A 20,546-nucleotide genomic window follows, 5' to 3' on the forward strand; every position below is an offset into this window, starting at 1 on the left:
TGTCCTGATGTGGAGATCTGTTTGAATCTGAGAATTAACCTCGATGGCCTCCTTTAGAAGAAGCGCAGCATCCATAGCCTGCCTCCTAGCTAACTGCATCTCGTGCTCAACCGCATCCTTATCTCAGACAGCTGCTTCTGTACCTTGCCTAGCCACGTCCCTCTCCTGCACCACTGCTCCCATATCTGCCAGTAGTGCCGCCCGCTCTGCGGCCCATGCTGCCTGCTGGTCGGCCAAGTCGGCGGCTAGCTTCTCTCTAGCCTCTCTCTCAGCTACCAATGATCTCTCTGCTGCAATCCTGTCTGCCTTCGCACGCCGACGGGCATAGTAAACATCCTTGTACAATCCCACAATCTAATGTGCCAACTTCATTAGAGGGGTGTCACTGGGTCCCAACTCCGGCTTAGTAGCCCAATCTGCCAACATCTCAGCTGTCTCCACCGCCGGCCAACCCCTGTCTACAAAAAAAGTCTGAAATCGTTGAGGACAAACCCCATGAATATATGCTCGAATCAAATGCCACTCTCTCTGCCGAGTCAGAGCCTGAATTGCCACATCGTGCCCCTTCTTCAACGCAGACTTCATAGTCCTGAGGTAATCCCTGCACCTGTCCTCATCCGACCTGTAATCCTCCTTGGCGAAGTCCTCCAATGACCATTCCACATCACTCTTCTCCTCTTCATCAGCGGGAGCCATGCCCACATCCGGTGCCGCCTCCTCTGCTGTTGGCGCAACCACAGCATGCGGCATTTCCTCCTCTTGAAGCTGAGGCTCTGGTACTGCTGGTGATGTTCCTGAACGCCTAGGAGACTGAATGGACGGATCCCACTTGGTAGGGGTGAGTCGGAACTGCTGCCTCAAAAACACACTAGCTCTATCCATCACCTCCGGTTGGTCTGATTGCGCGAGCTCCATGTTCTCCTCCGGTACTGGCTGGGCTGACTCGGCCTCTGCTAAAATAGATGATGAAACAGTGACAACTGCATCACAATCAATGACATCCAACCGAACCTGCGGCTCAGGGTCCAGTGGTGGCAACTGTGCTCTTTGTGAGATTGCGACGATGACATCTGCTAGTACAACTGGAATCACCTCCACTACAACTGTCGGCAGTATCTCGACGACTGTCCACGGGACAACATCTGTCGTTGTCTGTGGGACCATCTCCATCATTGTCCATGGGACATCGGCCTCCGTTGGAGGAGTCATGAGGACCGAGGCATGGCGCTGGCCAAACGATGGAATGACTGTCGAAAAGGTAGTCAAATGTGCCGAAGTTGACAGCTGAGGAGGGGTAAAGAATGTGGGCCCACTACTCGCTGCCTCACCGCCAACTTCTGCCGAAGTGCTCGCCTCTTCTTCCACGGTCTCAGCCCCATCACTCACCGAAGTGCCCTCCAATCCCCTATCTATCTCTCCGGAAGCATCCAGTCCGTGGAGTACTTTCTTGTGGCCTGCTGCTGATCCTCCTGTATTCAAGTGTCGCCAATAGAATATGGGAGGCTCTCCGTCTACCAACTTGCCTCTTGGAGGAGCCTCAAAATCATCCAGTGGAATTTGGCTAGCTGTAGCCTCCAGATATAGCTCGATGGCATGGTGCGGCATAAAAAATGTTCGCTGTTGAAGGGTCATAAACTCCTCCATCCTGTTAGCCAGGATTGAGGCCCAATCATATACCACTCCCTGCATGATACCATTCATAAACAAAATCTGCGGCAATGCTATATCTGAAGCTTGAGTGGCACCTGTCAACCTGCTCTTGATGACGTCCATGATACACCGCCAGTGACCCTCTCGAATAAAGTCCCTGCGAAGCCCTCTGCACTTTGACCCCTGAACCGCTACCTCCCGCTCCACGAGTGTAAGGTCCCGACACACTAGATCTATCCAATGCTCCTTCCGTTCCCGTGAGAGTTTATGGTTCTTGATTTCCACTTTCCTCCCTTCGAGGCCAGGGATGCCAAAAATCCTAGTGAAATCTCTAGGTTTAAAGGACACCGTCATCTGCTGCTTCTTGTACAGGAATGTACTTGTTTTGCTCCAGGCGCTATATGTCTTTATCATGGTGCGCAATACTGATTTGAACAACCGGATGGAAAAGATGGGAAGCTGGATGGCCCAATGTACCTGTGCTCGCATCAGAATCTGTTTAATCTGGTTTGCCTCCGGGGTCTCCTGCCACCACCTCCGGCATTCGCTCCCACTAAGACTCTCGAACTGGATGGTGAGATAAGTGATTTCCTCCTTGGTCTTCTGCTTCTTGCTACTAGAACTCGAGGGACCTGCAACTCGAACCCCCGATGCCAAAACCTTTGAATTTTTGTCCATATTTGCCGCTAGCTGACTCTTCCACGGCTTCCATTTGCCTGCCAATTCCATATCAAGGTGGCCTCTTATTTCTTATTTCTTATATAGTTCTGCTTACTCCTGCGGCAACCCAATGAAGTGCCGTGGAAAATTGCCTATCCAATCCCCTGCAGCCCGTTTGCGAAAGAGAAATATGTGCAAAGTGTATTTGCAGTATCTGGCGAAGAATCCCGTCTGGAGGAGAATGTGAACTCATCAATTTTCTTGCTGTTGTGAGGTTCGAATTGAATGCCCTGCTCTCCCACCACAATACTAGTAAGGGTTCCAACAATACTAAGGTCACCAGTAGTAGTGATGACGCTGATGACACAGATAGGAATAGGATCAGCAATTATAGCTATGACGAGGCTGAAGCTCTGACAGAGGGAATTGAGGAGGAATCCGAAATTCTCAGAGAGGTCTTCAGGATCAAAGACATTCTTGCGAACCGCGATGAGTTCGATAGTTTGCTAATTGAGTCACTGAGGAGACTGGAGCTGATGCAATTGTCTGTTGAAATTTTAAAGGCAACTGACATTGGTAGGAAGGTTAATAGGTTGCGGAAGCACAAGTCAAAAACTATTTGCTCTATGGCAAAGGAACTTGTCAGTAGTTGGAAAGAGCTTGCAGATGAATGGATGAAAACTGCCGGAAATGTTGCCGTAGCTGCAATAGCAGGAACCTCAACGGATTCTGTTTCACCCACAACTGCTGATGATGAAAATGGACTACCTTCTCCTCCACTGGAGGACGTTGCCTTTCTGGCAACACAGACCACTTCAATAGAAATATCTCAGTTCTTTGATGGTATGGATGATGATCAAAATTACTTAAAAAGGGATGCTAATCAGCGGGGCTTTTCATTTACCCGCGGACAGACTGTTCATGGGGCCTTTGCTTTTTTTTACACCCACGGATAGACTGCCTGCAGGGCCTTTTTTACACTCGCGAACAGACTGCCCGTAGGGCCTTTTTTTACACCCACGGACAGACTGCCCACGGGCCCCTTTTTTTGTTTTTTTTTTTCAATATATATGAAGCATCTTAATTTGGCATTGAAGTCCTGCCACTTTCGAATGACGATGACAACAGGGTCATCCTCTGGGCATTTGATGACGACAATGACGACGGCATCTTTCTAACATGGTAGAGCTTTAATTTGGATCCGTTGACTGCCTGAAGGACCTCTTCCCCATTCAAGGTTAACAATTTGACTGCTCCATTATCGCCAACCTCTCGGATCTGGTATGGTCCAACCCACCGAACCTTGAACTTCCCTAGTTTTATCTCATTGCAGCCGTCGTATTTTAATACTAACTGTACCGGCTGGAACCTGCTGCATTTGAGATGCTTATCATGCCAGACCTTGCGTCTGTTCTGTGTGACTTCTGTTGCCCATTGCGCCAGCAATCGCTTCTCCTCCAATTCATTCAAATTATTTAGCCTCTGCTGTAAACTTTCTACGTCATCCAGTTTGTTTCTAGAGCTACTCGCAAACTCGGGATCATGAATTCCGCTGGGACCACCGCTTCCTGTCCAAACATTAACTGGAATGGTGTGTGCCCTGTCGTCACTTTGTACATCGTGCGGTAAGCCCACAGGGTAGTGGGTAAGTTTTCCTCCCAATCAGCACCTTCAACCGCGCAGGATTTGTAGATGATGGATACTAAGATTTTATTGGTAGCCTCGACCTGTCCATTTGCTCTTGGATAATACAGACTTGACAATGAATGATAAATCTTGAACTAGGTGGTGAGCAAGCGGATGACATGATTAACAAAATGACCTCCCCTATCACTTGTTAATTGTAACGGGATTCCATACTTGGTAATGATCTGTTTATAAATAAATTTCGCAGTGCTGACGGCCGAGTTATCTGGTAACGCACGTGCCTCCGCCCACTTGGTCAGGTACTCCGTTGCAACGATGATGTATCGGCACCGTCGAGTCTTGCTCACCTTCAGTGGTCCAATAAAATCTAATCCCCACCGCTCAAAAAGTTCCTGCCCATGGGAGGGGTTAAGTGGCATGAAATCTCTCTTGAGTGGCTTCCCCGCCTGTTGGCAAGTGTCACATCCGATGACCCATTCCCGCGCGTCATTGTACACCGTCGGCCACCAGAGACCTGTGAGCAATATCTTCCATGCAGTGGTGTCGGGCCCCATGTGTCCTCTCGCGGGACCCTCATGTGCTTCTTTTAACACTTGCGGTATCTCCTCTTCCAACACACATCGCCGAAGAATATGATTCGACCCCATTTTGTAGAGCAATCCATTGATCAATTGAAACGTGTGACTCCTTATTATCAACTTGCGCCTATCATTTGATGACATCCCAGTGGAAAACTGTCCTGTTGATAGGTACTCACCAATACTCCTGTACCATTCCGGCAGTACCCCAATCTGAAATAGCTGCGCGTCAGGGAAGTCGTCATTCACACCCTTTGTTGGTTCCCCTGTTTTGATCCGCGACAAGTGGTCGAAACTGACATGTTTCTTTCTTGGCCAGACAATGGTTTTGAAAGTAAATTCCTGCAACAGGAGTAGCCATCTACTGATCCTCCCTTGGATGACATATTTATTAATCATGTACAACAGGGCCTGGTGATCAACATAGAACACAAACGGTGTAGCAAGCAAATAATGACGAAATTTTTGCACAGCATAGACCATTCCCAACGCTTCTCTTTCAGTCATGCTGTAGTTCTGCTCGGCCTTTGATAACAACTGGCTGGCAAAGTATATCGGGTGATCCAGTCCGTGGTTACCAGTCTATGCTAGGGTTGCATCGATTGCATAGTTGGAGGCGTCCACATGAACATGAAACTCTTTATTCCTGTCCAGATATGCCAGGATGGGTCCCGTAGCCAGTCGTACCTTTAGTCCTTCAAATGCCTCGTCCTGCTCTTTATCCCATCTAAATGATTCTTCCTTGCAAGTTAACTTATCTAACGGTTGGGACAACTTGGCAAAATTTTTAATAAATCTCCTGTAATAACCTATATGCCCGAGAAAAGATTTTACCTCCGTCACATTAGTAGATGGCTGCATTTCAAGAACGACTCTCACCTTGTTAGGATCCATCTTTAACCCTCCCTTATAGACAATGTGTCCGAGCAGTCTTCCGTGCGGAACCATAAATGTGCACTTCTTGGGATTCAACGCTAGCGGGGCTTTGCGACATCTCTCCATGCATTCACCAAGTGCTGCCAGGTGTCCGTCCTCCGTGCTAAATATTGACCAATCATCCAGGAAGGCTTTGAAGTTTCCCACGGACATCCTGTTGAAGATATGCAGTATAATCCACTGGAATGTGGCCGGCGCATTACACAACCCAAATGGCATCCGATTGTACGCATAGACTCCATCTTCGACGACAAACGTTGTCTTCAACTTATCCTCCTCCGCTATAGAAATCTGATTGTATCCGAAGAACCCGTCCATAAAGGAGTAAATTTCATGTCCTGCGACCTCCAGAATGCTATCTGTGAATGGAATTGGAAAAGGATTCTTGATTGTCACTGCATTCAGGCATCTAAAATCGACGCATATCCGGATCTGAGTAGTATCTTTCTTCAATGAGATGACTATTGGCGACACCCATTCGCTGGTCTGTACCTTGAAGATAATGCCAGCTTCCAGCATCCGGTTGATTTCCTCTGTAACCCGTGCCGCATAGTTCTTGTTCATCCTGTAGGGTCGCTTTCGTACAGGTACGGCTCCCTCCACCAGCGGGATGTGGTGCATACACAATTCCGGCAGTACTCCCTTGAGGTCCTTGTATGTCCATGCAAAGTTGCAAACACATCCTTGTATTCCAAAAGTATCTTGAATGCCACGGCCTTGAGTACTGGATCCTAGTTATCTCCGACTAGTATGTTCTTCGGCTCTGCCTCATCCCCCAAATTCATTGTTTGCAGCGTAGCTTCATTATACTTGATTGTCTCCCCTTTACTGAATGCATGGGCAGGTGTAACATCCAACGGTGCCTCCCCCTCCTTTACTTCAGTAAACTCCTTCGGATATTCATTCTCAATCGACAAAACATTGCAGCTGTGAAATAATTCATAGTCCTCCATTTGCCAGTGGTAGAGACTGTTGACGGAATCCAAGTCGTCATCTATTGATCCCCTGTCCAATCGGAGGACGCCCTCCTGATCCGGTTCCATCCGTTGTCTACCTTCATCCTCCTCTCCCTCAGAATCTGATGACATGGCCTCTTCCCCTACCATTTGGGTATGCAGATCAATGACAAATCGGCGGCCTTTACTTTCCAGTGATAAGGTGTTCTTCCAGTTGTGTCGGGCTCTTGCTTCGATAAGCCATCCGCGGTCCAGGATGGCATCGTACCCTTTCCTCTTCAACGAAATCAACACGAAATCCATCAAGAACGGCTGAGTGCCAATGGTTACCAGCTGTGCCATGAGAATACCCAACGGTTTAATGCCATGTTGATTAGCGGTCAGCAGCTGAAATCTCAGAGGCCACAATGTCGGCTGTCCAAGTTTCCTCCAAGTTTCTTCCGGAAATACATTTACGCCGGACCCTCCGTCAACGATTATGTCCGTGAGAACATGTCCAAGGATCCCCATCTCGACGACTACGGGGTGCCGTCCAGATGTCAGCGCCAGCAACATCTGATCTTCTCCGCCTACATCAATCTCCTTTTCCTTCCCTCGACTTGGTTCTCCCGATGACTTTTCCTTCCCTTGACTTGATTCTTCTGCAATATTTGAAAGAGCAGATCGGAGTTGAGGCATGGTGAGAAGCAAATCATTTACCTTTATTCGCACCTCCATCTGCAAAATTTGCCATACTATGTTTTGTTCTACGGAATTCCTCGCGGAAGTGTTGGCGGTGTCCGGAGGTGTTGCTGCTTGGGATACTTTTTCAACCTCTGCCCATGCTTCTGCAAATTTCCTCTTTTCTTCAGCGGGATCCGGGTATTCTTTTTCTTGTTTCAGCATAATTGCCAGAACTTCTTCCTCCTCCGTCCCGACAGTAATCAGGTTAACTCCGGATTTTGGGCATTTAGAGTCATCGTGATCGCCGGGACCGCACCATCGACACAATAGTTTGGGTGTACTCGTTGTTGGACACTCCCGTGCAAAATGCCCCCACAAGTTACATGCGCGACATTGTACGATCGGCCGTTTGTTGGCATCATACTAGATCCAGCTTCTGTTGGTATTGTTATTGTTATTGTTGTTGTTGTTCTGTCCATGCCGGTTATTCCTGTATCCTCCAGATGTAGCACCAGCGATATTCGTGTTTTCACTACTATCCAACGGGGAAGCTTCCTGTGCAAGGAGCACTTGCGGGGATCCTCTTGTCTTCATGTTAAAGGGACAGTCTTTTGTTGAGTGGCCCATGATCTGACAAATGTCACAAAATTGGTTCTTCGGACACGATCCTTTAGTATGACCATTGGTCTTACATTCTGTGCACCACAGTTCACTCCCTTTTGGCTCCTTCTGCATATTTTAAAACTCCTTCATCATGCGAACCATATCCTTCTGTAGGGCATGAACCTTCTTGCTGCTGCCTTCGTCGTCGTTGCTATCATCTTTGACAGGCTCGTCGTCATTAGAATCAGAGGAGCTAGTTTTCTTCTTCTTTGTCTTTTGCTCACTTTCAAGGTCCAGTGCTCTGTTATACGCATCCGCATAAGACGACGGTGGCACAATTTTCATTTTCCTCCGCAACTTTGAGCGTAGGCCGTCCACGAACCATCTTTTCTGCAATCCGTCCGACGGCTTGCTTTCCATTTTGTTTATTAAGTCTTTTAATCTCCTGGCATAGACGCGGACAGTTTCGTGCTTCCCCTATTTGATTGAAAATCTCTGCTACGATTTCATTATCATCCCGCAAGAGTTTAAATTCCGCCAGGAACTCCTTTTTAATGTTATCCCAGCTATTTAGCTTTTGTGGATCCGTATCTGAAAACCAATCAATCGCCACACCCTGTAGGGTTGCCGAAAATTGCCTGACCCATTCGTTGGCAACTGTGATTCCATTTGCCTGCCAGATTGTCTCACATGTCTTACAATGTCGGATGGGGTTGGCTGTACTATCGCCCTCAAACTTCAACAACTTTTATTTGGGTTCCGCCATCACAACTAAATTTGGTAGAGAGGCGTTACTGGGTCCTGCAACATTGGCCCTGTTTACTCCAACACCGGAGGTCTGCACTCCCACACCGGCGGTCTGCACTCCCACACCGGAGGTCTCGACAGCTGCGAACCTTGTTGAAGAAGAAGGATCTTCTGAAGTTGTTTCCCGCGGAAGTCTATCCCGGACGAAGAGGTCACTCCACGCTTGTGCTCCCTCGGCACTGCGAGCCATGCGAGTTGATGCTCTCCATCTGAATTTTCTTCCCTCGGTGAACACAAATTCAAGAACTCCTCCCGCGCTTCTTCCACCAGCTCCACCCGTTGCCAAGTCTCCTCCAACAATTCTTCGGCGCTCCGATTTCTATCGGCAATCTTCTGAAATCTCTGTCGACGTTCGGCTTGCTGTGCCAGAATTAAATTCTCTTGCGCAGTACGGATTCCATCTTTTCCCTTGACCTTATTCCGATTTTTGTTAAGCTAATATGGCATTAATCTTCATTCCTCCCACCTTCTAGGTTCATACGGCAACGGCGCCAAATGTTTACCGTACAGGTAAAATGAACGCATACAGACCATAGAACACGAACAGAAAACTCCTATAATTATATTCGCATATGCCAGACATACAATATGCTTCATAAGATCAATGATTAATGATGATTTACAATGATCCCATACGAGATATAAATACTATCCGCCAAACCTTCCCGAAGGAGTCCGTCGGCCACAAACATTATGTCCGCTACAAACTATTTACCCGTTGGCTACAAAATACAAAACACCGACGACAATCATTCCGTTGGCTATAGAAACACCGCCAGGACCATCCAGTCGGCTGACAGAAGCAGATAGAAAGAATACAAAAGCACCTTATCATTACTACACTTAAAGTGAAATCAACCATAGCTAATGAGATACTCTTGGCGGAAGCAGGAATGTTCCCGATGGAAGCCTCTACGATTATTCGTTTGTTAAATTATCTAAACAAGGTTGAAAATATGAATGATCAACCCTAGCTCAAGATGGTGGTTAAAGAGGAAATAGACAAGAGAAAGAAAACATGGATGAAACAGAATGAAAAGTGGTTAAGTGGGACATTGACATCCTAGAGCAACCCAACACAAATGAAGGGCTAAAAGGTTATGTGCTGGAAAAATTTAAAACTGCCATGTGGACAAAACAAATGGGGAGAAAAAAGACACTATGTGAAAGAGTTCAACCCCACGTGGTGTCATGAAATTAAAGACTACCTACAGATAGACATGAAAGGTAAAAATAGGATGCTGATTGTGTAGCTAAGAACGAGATCCCATCATCTGCGATGTGAGACAGGTAGATGGACAGTACCCAAGGAGGCATGGGAAGAAAGAACATGCATCTTTTGCAATAAAGGATATGTTGAAATAGAGTGACACTTTATATATGAATGCATTGCATACCAAGATATTCGAGTTAAATACGAGGATACTTTGAAGGAGGGCTAGTTACACCAACTCTTTGTGGGAACCAAACTACACAAGGTAGCTAGTATCCTGAGGCAAATGCATAGCAAGCGGGATAACTTTGTAAAGAACATGCATATGGTCCCATAGGCTGCCTGGCCTCGTGGACACTATTAAAAATTTATTCATTCATTCAATGTAACATCTCTTCTTACCTCTTTTGATTTCTGACTAGGAAAGTAAATCCTGTAGGCCTTGGATTCTTCACTGTAGCTCACAAATATCCATGTCTTGCCAGAAGGCTCCAGCTTTGTTCTTTCGTCTTTTGGTACATGAACATACAGTCGACAACCAAAGATTCTCAAATGGATGATATTAGGCTTAACCCTTGAGAAGATTTCTTTTGGAGTCATGTTTTGCAATATTGAATAGGGATATCTATTCTGAACATATACTATAGTATTGGAAGCTTCTTCCCAAAGAAAAGTTTTAAGGTCTTAATCATGGATCGTGGTTTTCACAACTTCAATAATAGACATTCTCTTCCTTTCTCCAATCCCATTTTACTGTGGGTTGTAAGGGACACAAAACTCCCTCTTAATTCTTGTCCCAATACAAAAATTATGAAAGTTACTAGAGGTGTATTCTCCTCCATTATTAGATCTCAAAACTTTCATTCTCTTTTCAACAAGTTTTCTACTAGAGCTTTAAACTCTTTAAATCTACTTACGACTTCATTAGACTCTTTAGACGTTAGGAAATAAATATAGGTCTTCCTAGAGTAAACATCAATGAAGGTTACATAATACAAAAATCCAGTTAGGGATGTTGTAGACATTGGACCACATAAAGCAAACTGTACAAGGTTAATACTCCTTTTATCCTAGTTTTAACAATCATGAATTGGACTTTTAGTATTTTTACCCATGGCACAACTTTTATAAGTACTATCATTTTTAGGACTAAGTTTAGGCATACCTTTAACCATCTTCTCTAATGTTGGGAGAGCCCTGTGTGCATGCCCAAGTCTCCTAGAAGAGTCATGTAGAAGAGCTTGGATTGGATGAGTAGAAAGCTTATACAAACTCTCATGCCGATTCCAATCACTCGTGCAATCTTGATGCTAGAGTTTGACTAGACAAAAACTCTTCCTTTTGAAATGTTGCTTGATAGCCTTTGTCCTCTAGATTCCAAGTACGAATAAGACATCACTTGAATGAGGGAAATCCAAGATTCTAGGTTGAGTGATGTAGCACTAAACCCTTTTACAAAATATCATGCATTATCTCCAATGATTACATGAGTATTAGACTCTTTCACCAAATTCAAAAGATGTTCGTGATAGCTTGTAATGTGTCGAGAGGCTCCACTATCAATAAGCCATATGTCACTATCCTTGGGAACATTACTTGATAATGCAGATATGAAGAGGAATACATTGGAGTCATCTTTTGTTTCCCTTTCAGATGAGACTTCATTAATGTTTGCCTCAAACAATCTCTTTCATAGTGACCAAACTTGTTAATGCATCTAAAACATTGAATGTGGGAGAGATATTTCTTCATCTTCTTAGAATTAGGTGCCGAGATGGATCTATGATCTCTATCCTTCTTGAATTTTCCCTTTCCTCCTTTCTTCTTAGTCAATTGAGTGGCAAGAACATGAGTGTCTACATTTTAAGAAGCTTTGATTATTCCCCTTGCAGTCAATCCAGATTCTTCTTGAAATTAATCAGCATGAAGACAATCAAACTTAGGAAGCTGGATCTCCCACATATACTTTGAATGAATAGCTCCCAAGAATGAGGAAGGCCTTTGAATGCTAACATGATAAGATCTTTATCATAACTTAATTTCCAATGGCACTTAGTTGGTCCCTTAGCTCTGAGGTTTTCTTCAAGAATGATATGATAGATTCTCCTTTCACCATTTTGACTTGATGAAGCTGCTACCTTAATGCAAGAGCCCCTACTTGTATTGTTGAACTCATATAAACCTTCCAAGGTTTTGAACATATCTCTTAGAGTTGTCATCTTGGAAATGAGAGGCATAAGATGATCTTTTATAGAGTCAAATATGATATAATTGAAACTAGAGGAAATTAAATGCAGCCCTAGTGGGATGCTAGCATTCAAACCTAAGAAAACTCAACATCTTTCACATGCCAGTGTCTACTTTTACATTGGTAAGTGCAACATGGTTACTGTTTAAACTGACCTCCACTTGGTTGAACAACTTGTCAACTAGTCATCAACCACCACTCTACTGATATATTACATTTATAGACACTCATGGAAATTTATTAATACTTATAGTTCTCTGAACACCTAATAATATGGAACTGTGTAGTGGTATAGAATGGAAGAATGAACATTTCTTCCTATTGAAGAAGATGAAAATATTCTTTTTCTTATTTAATAAGCTTTCTGCTCTTGGATGAAAGTGAAAAAAAATATTTTACCATATCTGTTTTATCTCTCCCATCAGTGATTCTGATAATTATGCGGGAATTTAGAAGAGCATTCGAGGATCCGTTCATTTTTTATTTGTAATTTAGATTTTCCAGGCATTATGAATCATTTGAAATTTCCAAACATGCAGGTCACCTCTTCCTAGCCGTGTTGAAACTCCAAGAGTGTCAGGCTATCCTCCCTTGGAATATCCCTACATGTTTCATGTGCATTTGGATACTCCTGGTAAAAAGAAGAACACAACTGGAGATCATTCTAGTTATCTTTCATTCGCTCCTCCTGAGGTACACTAATATCTGTGAAGGCAAAGCACCATTGATGCACTCTTTCTTGTTTAAGTACTATCTGTTCAATCTAGTCACTTAACTGCAATGTGCCTGGTATAGCTTTCATTTTACAGATACCAAACAGATGAACAAGGTTGGGTTGATACAATAAAATCTGCTAAATTTAAAGGAATGGTGAGAATAAGTACAATGGACTGGCTTGGCCAGTCTCAGTATGTGAAAGAACCAGTGTTCTGGCCAACTCTTTCATCTGCAATATCTCAGGTAATCTTGAACTCATGCAGATCATTGAAATCTTTGCTCGAAATGAATTTTTTTAGGTGATAAACTAATAAGCAATTTAAACAGTTGGCAGTGCACAGGAACATACCTCCTATGGTTACACCTATATTTTATTCTGGTGGAGATATTATTGATTATTTGCAAAATATGTTCCCATTTTTAATGATGGATGTTCTTGGATGGTGGAGATAATTTTGTTTATGCCTTTCCCAAATTTGAGCTTGTAGTTTGAAATTTTTGTTAGGCGGTTCATCAATCAATATGAGATTTTGAAGAATGTTTAAAATTCTGCATGACTGCCTTACATAAGAATTTATGCCGAAGCCATGAGAACAAGATAGCTCATCAGCTATTATAGTGACATTATGTATGCCTCATCTGCAAGCATTGTACATACTACGTATATACACTCAGAATTAAACTTGGTAATTTTGGATTCTGTTCATTACAACAATCTGAATAACCTAAATGCAAGTCCTTAGGGCACAAGGACTGGTATTCCAATTTGAGAACCACATGATCCCATTAAGACTCAATGAAGTTGGAAAAAAGACTACTTTTGGGGCAGCAAAGTAGTTTTAGTGGTTGCAACTGAATTGAAGAGCTCAAAAGCTCAGGAAGGCTTTTCATCCAGGTGATTTTTGTTCAACACCTTATTTTATTGCTGTAATATTCTGGTCGGGTCAGCCAATAAAGTAGATTCCAGAAACTACTTGCATTTCTTGTTTCTAGGATGCCACCTAGCCATCAATGAGTTCCATGTTAGTGTCATTACCCAACAAGTTTGTATGGGAGGTAGATTAAGATGTTCTTTAACTATAGAACAGCAAATTATCTTTATATGTTACATCTCAATTTTTACTACACGCCTGAGAACTTACTGCATTACTGCAAAGCCAATGGGAAGTCTAAATAGAAACAAAACCTTATAACTGTGTTAAAAATAATGCATTTCGGATAATTGCTCTTGAAATACAAAGCACTTAGTAATGTGGAATCTAGATGATTACAACTAGGGTAGGGTAAAAAAGAAAGCATTAAGATATCCAAATGGCTGGATTAGCAGCTCACATCTATACAAACCTGTTTCTACATTTATACACATTTAGAGGATTTTCTAGGTGAAAAACCTATTTAAAGATAAAGAAGGGGTGTAACAATTTGGAAAAAGACCTAGATAAGGTAATACTGTAACAGTAAAGAATATTATCTAAACGTTCCAACCAGAATCAATCCCTTGGACACTTTTAGAATCTTTGCAATATTTAACACCCATTAACTCCAATCTTTCAACAATCTTACTACCTTATCTAGGAATACAACTTTGTGCTGAACTGGGATGTGTCAGCTTCATACATAGATATAATGGCTTTGCAGAAACATAAATAAGAAATCTGTAGTTTCAATGTAAACAATGTTGTCTGAAGTGACAACCACAAGATGAGTACATAGCGTGTTGTATTTTCATGATTTTCAGCATGCTTGAGGAATTTAATCACCTTGATCTAGCTGTTTTTGTAACATTCCCACCCTTATGTTAGTTGGACTTAGATTCCCAAGCATTTAAGCTTTAGCAATAAGTAAGATTGGATTTTATTCATCTTGGCATCACGTAGCTAAGAATTACCTGCACTGTGCAAGTGTCAGTGATGATCATGACATGCCTTAAGGAATTTAGTTTTAATTACTGATCAATAAATGACATATTTATCAGGTGGTTTTTTCAAAGCATGCAACCGTCAAACTTCTGGTGGCATATTGGGCTCACACTCTGAATGATACAGAGCAATATCTCCAATCCCTTCTCTACACAAATGTATTATGCTCAACATCATCATACAATAAATGTTCTGGGAAAGTGGAGATCAAGTATTATCAAGTGCCTGGTTTCAATGCAACAGGTGCAGCAACTGTGAAGGGAAATGTTTACCCTGGGTATGCTAGGGTCAACCATGGAAAATATGCAGTCAGTGATGTTCGAGCACACATTGGAACCAGCAATCTTATATGGGATTACTTTTACACTACTGCAGGAGTTAGCTTTGGTTCTTATGATCCATCCATTGTTGCACAGCTTACAAACATCTTCGATGCTGATTGGAATTCACCTTATGCTATTCCAGTTGATCCTACCACAAAGACAATATGAAGCATTCATATTTATCATTTCCCAAATATCTTGACATGAATGAATTTATTTTTCTGGGGCAAAACACCCAGATTCTATGCTCATCAAACCACTCTGAAGGTATGAAAGGATAGAGTTGGTAGATTTGTTTTCATCTTTGGTAAATAAACATCAATGAACATGTTCATCCACTCACGTAATTAAGTGGGGAAATTGAATATTGTATTTGATATTTAAAATGAGCTATTAGGTGGCATGGATATAGAATTTGATAAAGTTAAAAAAGAAATGGGAGTATTTATTTTCTCAAACAAATACAACTTTGAAAAATCTTTTCTTCCTAAATTATCTCACTTTTTTGATATTGTAACTGAGAATCAGCATACTCTTGTCATTTAGCTGTGGGCCCACCTTGATGGGAAGGTCTTATATAATAACATGTTGACAACATACGTGTTAGGTTTAGCTCATGATCTCATCCCTATCCATCTCTATTTATTCTCGTTTACATCATTTTTTATACATTCATCATTATCTCATCATTTTTGCACCTTTATTCAGACATTTTTTCAGAATGGGCCCCCTCCCTCAAAACTATTATTTAGCTGTAAAGTTCAGTTCTAATTTGCTTGGACTAGCACAGTTCAATTCTGAGGCACAAATAAATAGACTTCAAATTCAAGTTCAAAGTTTCCCACTCATATCTGCTAGTTAGGAGCCCCTTTAACACACGTTAGTGCTTGCATGATACTATGTTTGGGTATTTAAAGATAATATGTGATTGATTCAAATGCACACACAAACTCTTGCTATGAACAACTATCCCAAACATAGATACGACTGGTAATGCCTTAAACATTATGAAGGTCTTTGGAGCTGTGATGCTACATAGATTAACATTCATTGCCTAATAAAGATTATAAGAGGATTACAATGCCATAAACACGGTCTTTGAAGATATCACAATTTCTAAATCACACTCGTTTGCCTCCTTAACAAGCTGCCATCTCAATTATGTTTTCCCAATTCTTTTCGATTAGATTAGTGTCATGAACTTCCATCATTATTAATCAATTGAGTGACAACTAACGACACTAAAAACAACTATAAAAAATTGAAGAACAATTTGCTCCATTCACTACTCTATTGTTTGAAATAAACAAAGCTCCCCATCAAGGCTATCAAAATCTAGAACCCCATTGTACAAGCACGCCACTCCAAATTATATAATCTTATTAGTTGCTCAACTTGGCAATTGCATTAATCTATGCATACCAAAAATTGAATCTATATATTAAGTCATTCAATTTCATTTTTCTTTCCTTGGTCTTTTTGATACATCAAGGAGACAAAACAACCTTGTGCATATGGGTAGTTGCCTCCAACCACCATCCATCTAACCACCTTCAATATGTGATTCAATTGATCTCGATGGCTGTAATTTCCCACACATCTAATTAATACCATCATGCACACTTTATTCATGATGCTTCTTCGAGACTAAGGAATTTAGCTTTTTTTTTTCCAACCATTCAAGACACATGATTCCCTACCTATTACTATCCACATGTGACAATTCAACAATCTTCTCAGCATTTGCATTGCATATGCTTGCCATGTATACTTGGCTCGACAATCCATCTTGGTAATTGATAATCTTGCTTTTGATTCAAAGCACTCATAACTCATGGCTTTTTCCATAATGACACTCTATTCATGAGGAGAGTGAAGACATGACCTTTCCCAAGTCAACTGACTATCAAGGATTGTTCCACCAACTTCATGCTTTCTTTTACAATGACGCCAACACAATGTAATAAAAAAAGATACTTCATCAACCAATACCAAAATTTGTAGACACTCCTAATTTGCTACAATATCTTGTTAGTAAATCGGACCAACTTCAACCAAGCTATCAGCTTAATCAATAAGATGACATTGACTCGTGTAGCCAAGTTACCTTATCCACTAGCACTCTATAAGACTTTGATACAATTGTCAACTTCTTCAACAATAGTTAACTTGTGTAGCAAGGAATTTCATCTTGATCTAAAATCACTAATCATTTTCTAAAAGCAACTCCCTCTAGAGAACTATTGGTTCCCAAAAGCTCCACTTTCCAAAATATCTAAGGTCTTTTTTTCACTTCTAATAGAGCACACTTTACCAATCAAAAGAGTTATTTAAAATTGCACAAATCATTAAGTACAAAAAAGTACACGTTCCTCTTATGTGATTGAAGATATTGCTCGTTGGATCTTTTTTTAACAAATGTGTGACAATGCTTGATCCCCACTTTCAAATCACGAAGACCCTAGCTACTTGGAAATAATGATGGGATGGAAACCTTAGTGCAACTCAATATATCAGCATGTATTTATAATAGTGAAATCTAATGCCCTATTATTAGGATAGGGCAGAGAAATATTCCAATAATTTTATTAGGCTAATTCATCTATTTAAATGTGATGTTCCTTTTTGAAACAAGTTATAACAATAAATAATTTAATAACTAATTAAACTTAAATATACAAATAAAAACTAGTAAAATATAATATAAAACCACAAAGTGTTTGGATGACCCTCATTATAGAGGGATCAAGAATAAAGAAGAATTGGATTAACATAACCCATCTTATGTGGAGAAGACATGAGTAATTATTAAGCCATCAAATATAATTACAAGCATGACATCAAGGATTGCAATTATGAACATGTTAAATATAAATCAAGAAGAATAAAGATATATGAAAGGAAGGAATTGGATAGATACCAAGAAACTTATAAATGCCCACTACCAAACTCAAGTCATGGCAGTGAAGTCAAACAAGCTTACATGTCTAAAGAGGAAACAAATAGACTAAACAAATAAAATATTGTTGACACTAAACATTTCAACATATTAAGGCGGTGGGAAGGAAAACATGGGGGAGAGGAGCCCATAAGTGTGTGGGGTCTAGAACATGCAACATTGTTGGAGCTGATAGGGGCTTACACATTAGCACATGGATCCCTTAGATGGCAACATAGATTTGAAAAGTCAAACAAAAAAGAACCATTTCATAAGACATATTAAAATGCATCAGATACTGACAAGTTTTATATTTTATATATGCTTCAAAAAATAATTAGGCCCCTTTTCAGTCGGATAAGCAACATGTCATTCTCAATTATATGTTCTCGTGTGAGTTAAAGTGGGCCACAAGAAAGAGAACTACTTTGACTTTAATAAAAATCATGTATAATCACTTACATGTCAACATTTAACCATTAAATGAGGATCATCACCTCAACACATTGCATGATACAATCAAAATAGTATAACATGGACAAACATTGACCCAAAACATGTTGACAATTGCCACCTCTTTGCAACTTCTATGCCATGTATTGCCTATGTAAATGTTACCACCCTAAACACTTAGAGAAAACCTTGTCTCATCGATACAACTAAAATATATCTTCATTCATCCTTAAGAGCACATGTTGTGGTCATCTCAAGAATAAACCATATGCATTTTGAAAATCAACTTGTGAAGGCCACCAATAACCATTGAAGGTCAATCACATCTTAATTTACAACAACAATCAGATGAATTATTGTCCTAGAATGTTTATTGGTGGCCTTGCACATTATTTTTATTAATGCAAGTGGTTAAATATTGAATTGACCATAAGTTCACTTGTTGAAATGCAAAGAACCTAAAATCACAAACAAGTTTGGTAAGTGTAGGATTGAAAATACCATAACCAAAAAAGAGGAAGGAATGTGACTATTGTTACCAATTAACCAATTTGTGATTTGGATTCTCCACACCTGCACTCAAGAAAAATTGAACATGCATTGTAGTCTTAACAATATATACAACTATACAAGGTGCATTGTGATCCTACAAAGGCATCAAAAGCTACCCTACAATTAGAGATGTTGTAAATTATCTATAAAATATTAAGGATTGTAAGTTAATACTTCCATATTTTTAATTTCGTTCATGTGAACATCATTTGTGTTGATTATTCTTAATAAATATCACTTGAGGAGCTCCAAAATTCAAACAATTATTTATAATCTTGTTTCTATGGAAAGTTGTGGCTTAAAAGCCTTTGTACTTTAAAGAGATTGAACCACATCCCAAAGTAAAGGGAGCTTTTGATGCCTTAAATGAAATTGATAAAACATAAGAATAATGGTTTTTCCATTACACATAATCTACTACAAGTGAATCTCAAACATCTATAGTATGGAAAATGATATTTTGAGTTATATATATCACACACACACGTGCGCGCATGCACGAAGCATGAAAAATGATGTTTTGAGTTATCTCTCTCTCTCTCTCTCTCTCTCTCTCACACACACACACACACACACACACACACACACTTATATAGAAACAATAGACAAGTGAATGTCAACAAATCAAATCAAAATTTGAGGATGTGGAACAAATAATAAGGGTATAGGAAACTGTAAGTGAAATGAACATGAAGGAAACAATACAAAAAAACATTAGGTAAGATTGTAAACATGCAATGATTTGAAATAGAAATGAACATGAAGGAACCAATAGAAAGGATAGATAAGTGAAAGTGAATTCAATAGTGGCATAAAAGAGAGTTCAAAAAGTGGTATTAAATAGTCATAGTTTTAATAGGCATTCACTTATTCAAATGTAAGGTGAGTTCATGCATTGTCAATGCAATTGTATCTTGGAGCTTAAGGTGGCAATGCAAAGTAATGGCAGTGAATGTGGTGGACATAATGGTCATGCAAGAGATGAGTTAGTTTAGAAGTCTACTTGTATGTTACAAGCTTGTTCTGTTAGTGTAATGTCTTTAATTTGTGTACTCTTGTCAATTTGAAGCTTTACTTGCAAGAATTCATCCAATTGGTAATAAGGTCACATCTAATGGTTTAGGGTGGTCAGTTCTACAAGGGAACTAGTGTTGTTAGAAGTTTCATGACATTAACAATTGTCAACTTCTCTTGGGTCCAAGGTTTATTTTTGTCATGCATTGTTGAGAAAGGTCAACTTCATAAATATGTTTGGTAAGGAAAGCATTAAAAATGCCATTACTTAAACTGAGGAAGGAGTGTGACTATTGTTACCAAAATAGTTTGTGACGCCAAGAAAATAGTACTTGCATTCATGGAGTGATTCCTTTTGTGGTCATTGATAAATTGAAATGAATTTTGAAATACTTAAGTGGAGCAGCCACATTGATAAATTGGAACAAATTCTAAAAAAAAAAGCAAAGTAGTCACATTGAAATTCCTAAAATACTAAATTTGGAACTTGTAAATCCCAACATTGGAAATGAAAGTGGAAACCCTTAACACTAAAGTTGAAACCCTATGGCAAAAAGATTGAAATGAAAGTAAGAACTCTTGAGTCTAAAATTGAAACACTAAAAATGATAAACTAATTAATCTTTAAGCCTTAATCTAAATAGTAATATATATATATATATATATATA

At 40.5% G+C, this 20,546-nt stretch overlaps 2 protein-coding genes across 2 annotated transcripts in view; both read left to right on the forward strand.

Moving 5' to 3' along the window:
• LOC149566622 (uncharacterized) overlaps positions 1-15,356 on the forward strand; it is a 56,148-nt gene extending 40,792 nt beyond the window's left edge. Inside the window, exons 5-7 of the mRNA XM_089819928.1 lie at positions 12,501-12,654; positions 12,757-12,921; positions 14,654-15,356. Coding sequence (XP_089676054.1) covers positions 12,501-12,654; positions 12,757-12,921; positions 14,654-15,088 — 754 coding nt within the window. The 3' untranslated portion in view covers positions 15,089-15,356. The remainder of the gene's footprint in view (positions 1-12,500; positions 12,655-12,756; positions 12,922-14,653) is intronic.
• Positions 2,441-3,266, forward strand: LOC149566623 (putative mediator of RNA polymerase II transcription subunit 26b). The gene is made up of 2 exons (XM_089823369.1): positions 2,441-2,445; positions 2,522-3,266. Exons 1-2 carry the CDS (start codon positions 2,441-2,443, stop codon positions 3,264-3,266), a joined length of 750 nt encoding a protein of 249 aa, XP_089679495.1.
• Positions 15,357-20,546: the final 5,190 nt, after the last annotated feature.

This window comes from Cupressus sempervirens, chromosome 3, assembly GCF_028749045.1.
Source record: "Cupressus sempervirens isolate cs-2001-9-10 chromosome 3, ASM2874904v1, whole genome shotgun sequence".
In the NCBI taxonomy this organism is placed as follows: Eukaryota; Viridiplantae; Streptophyta; class Pinopsida; order Cupressales; family Cupressaceae; genus Cupressus; species Cupressus sempervirens.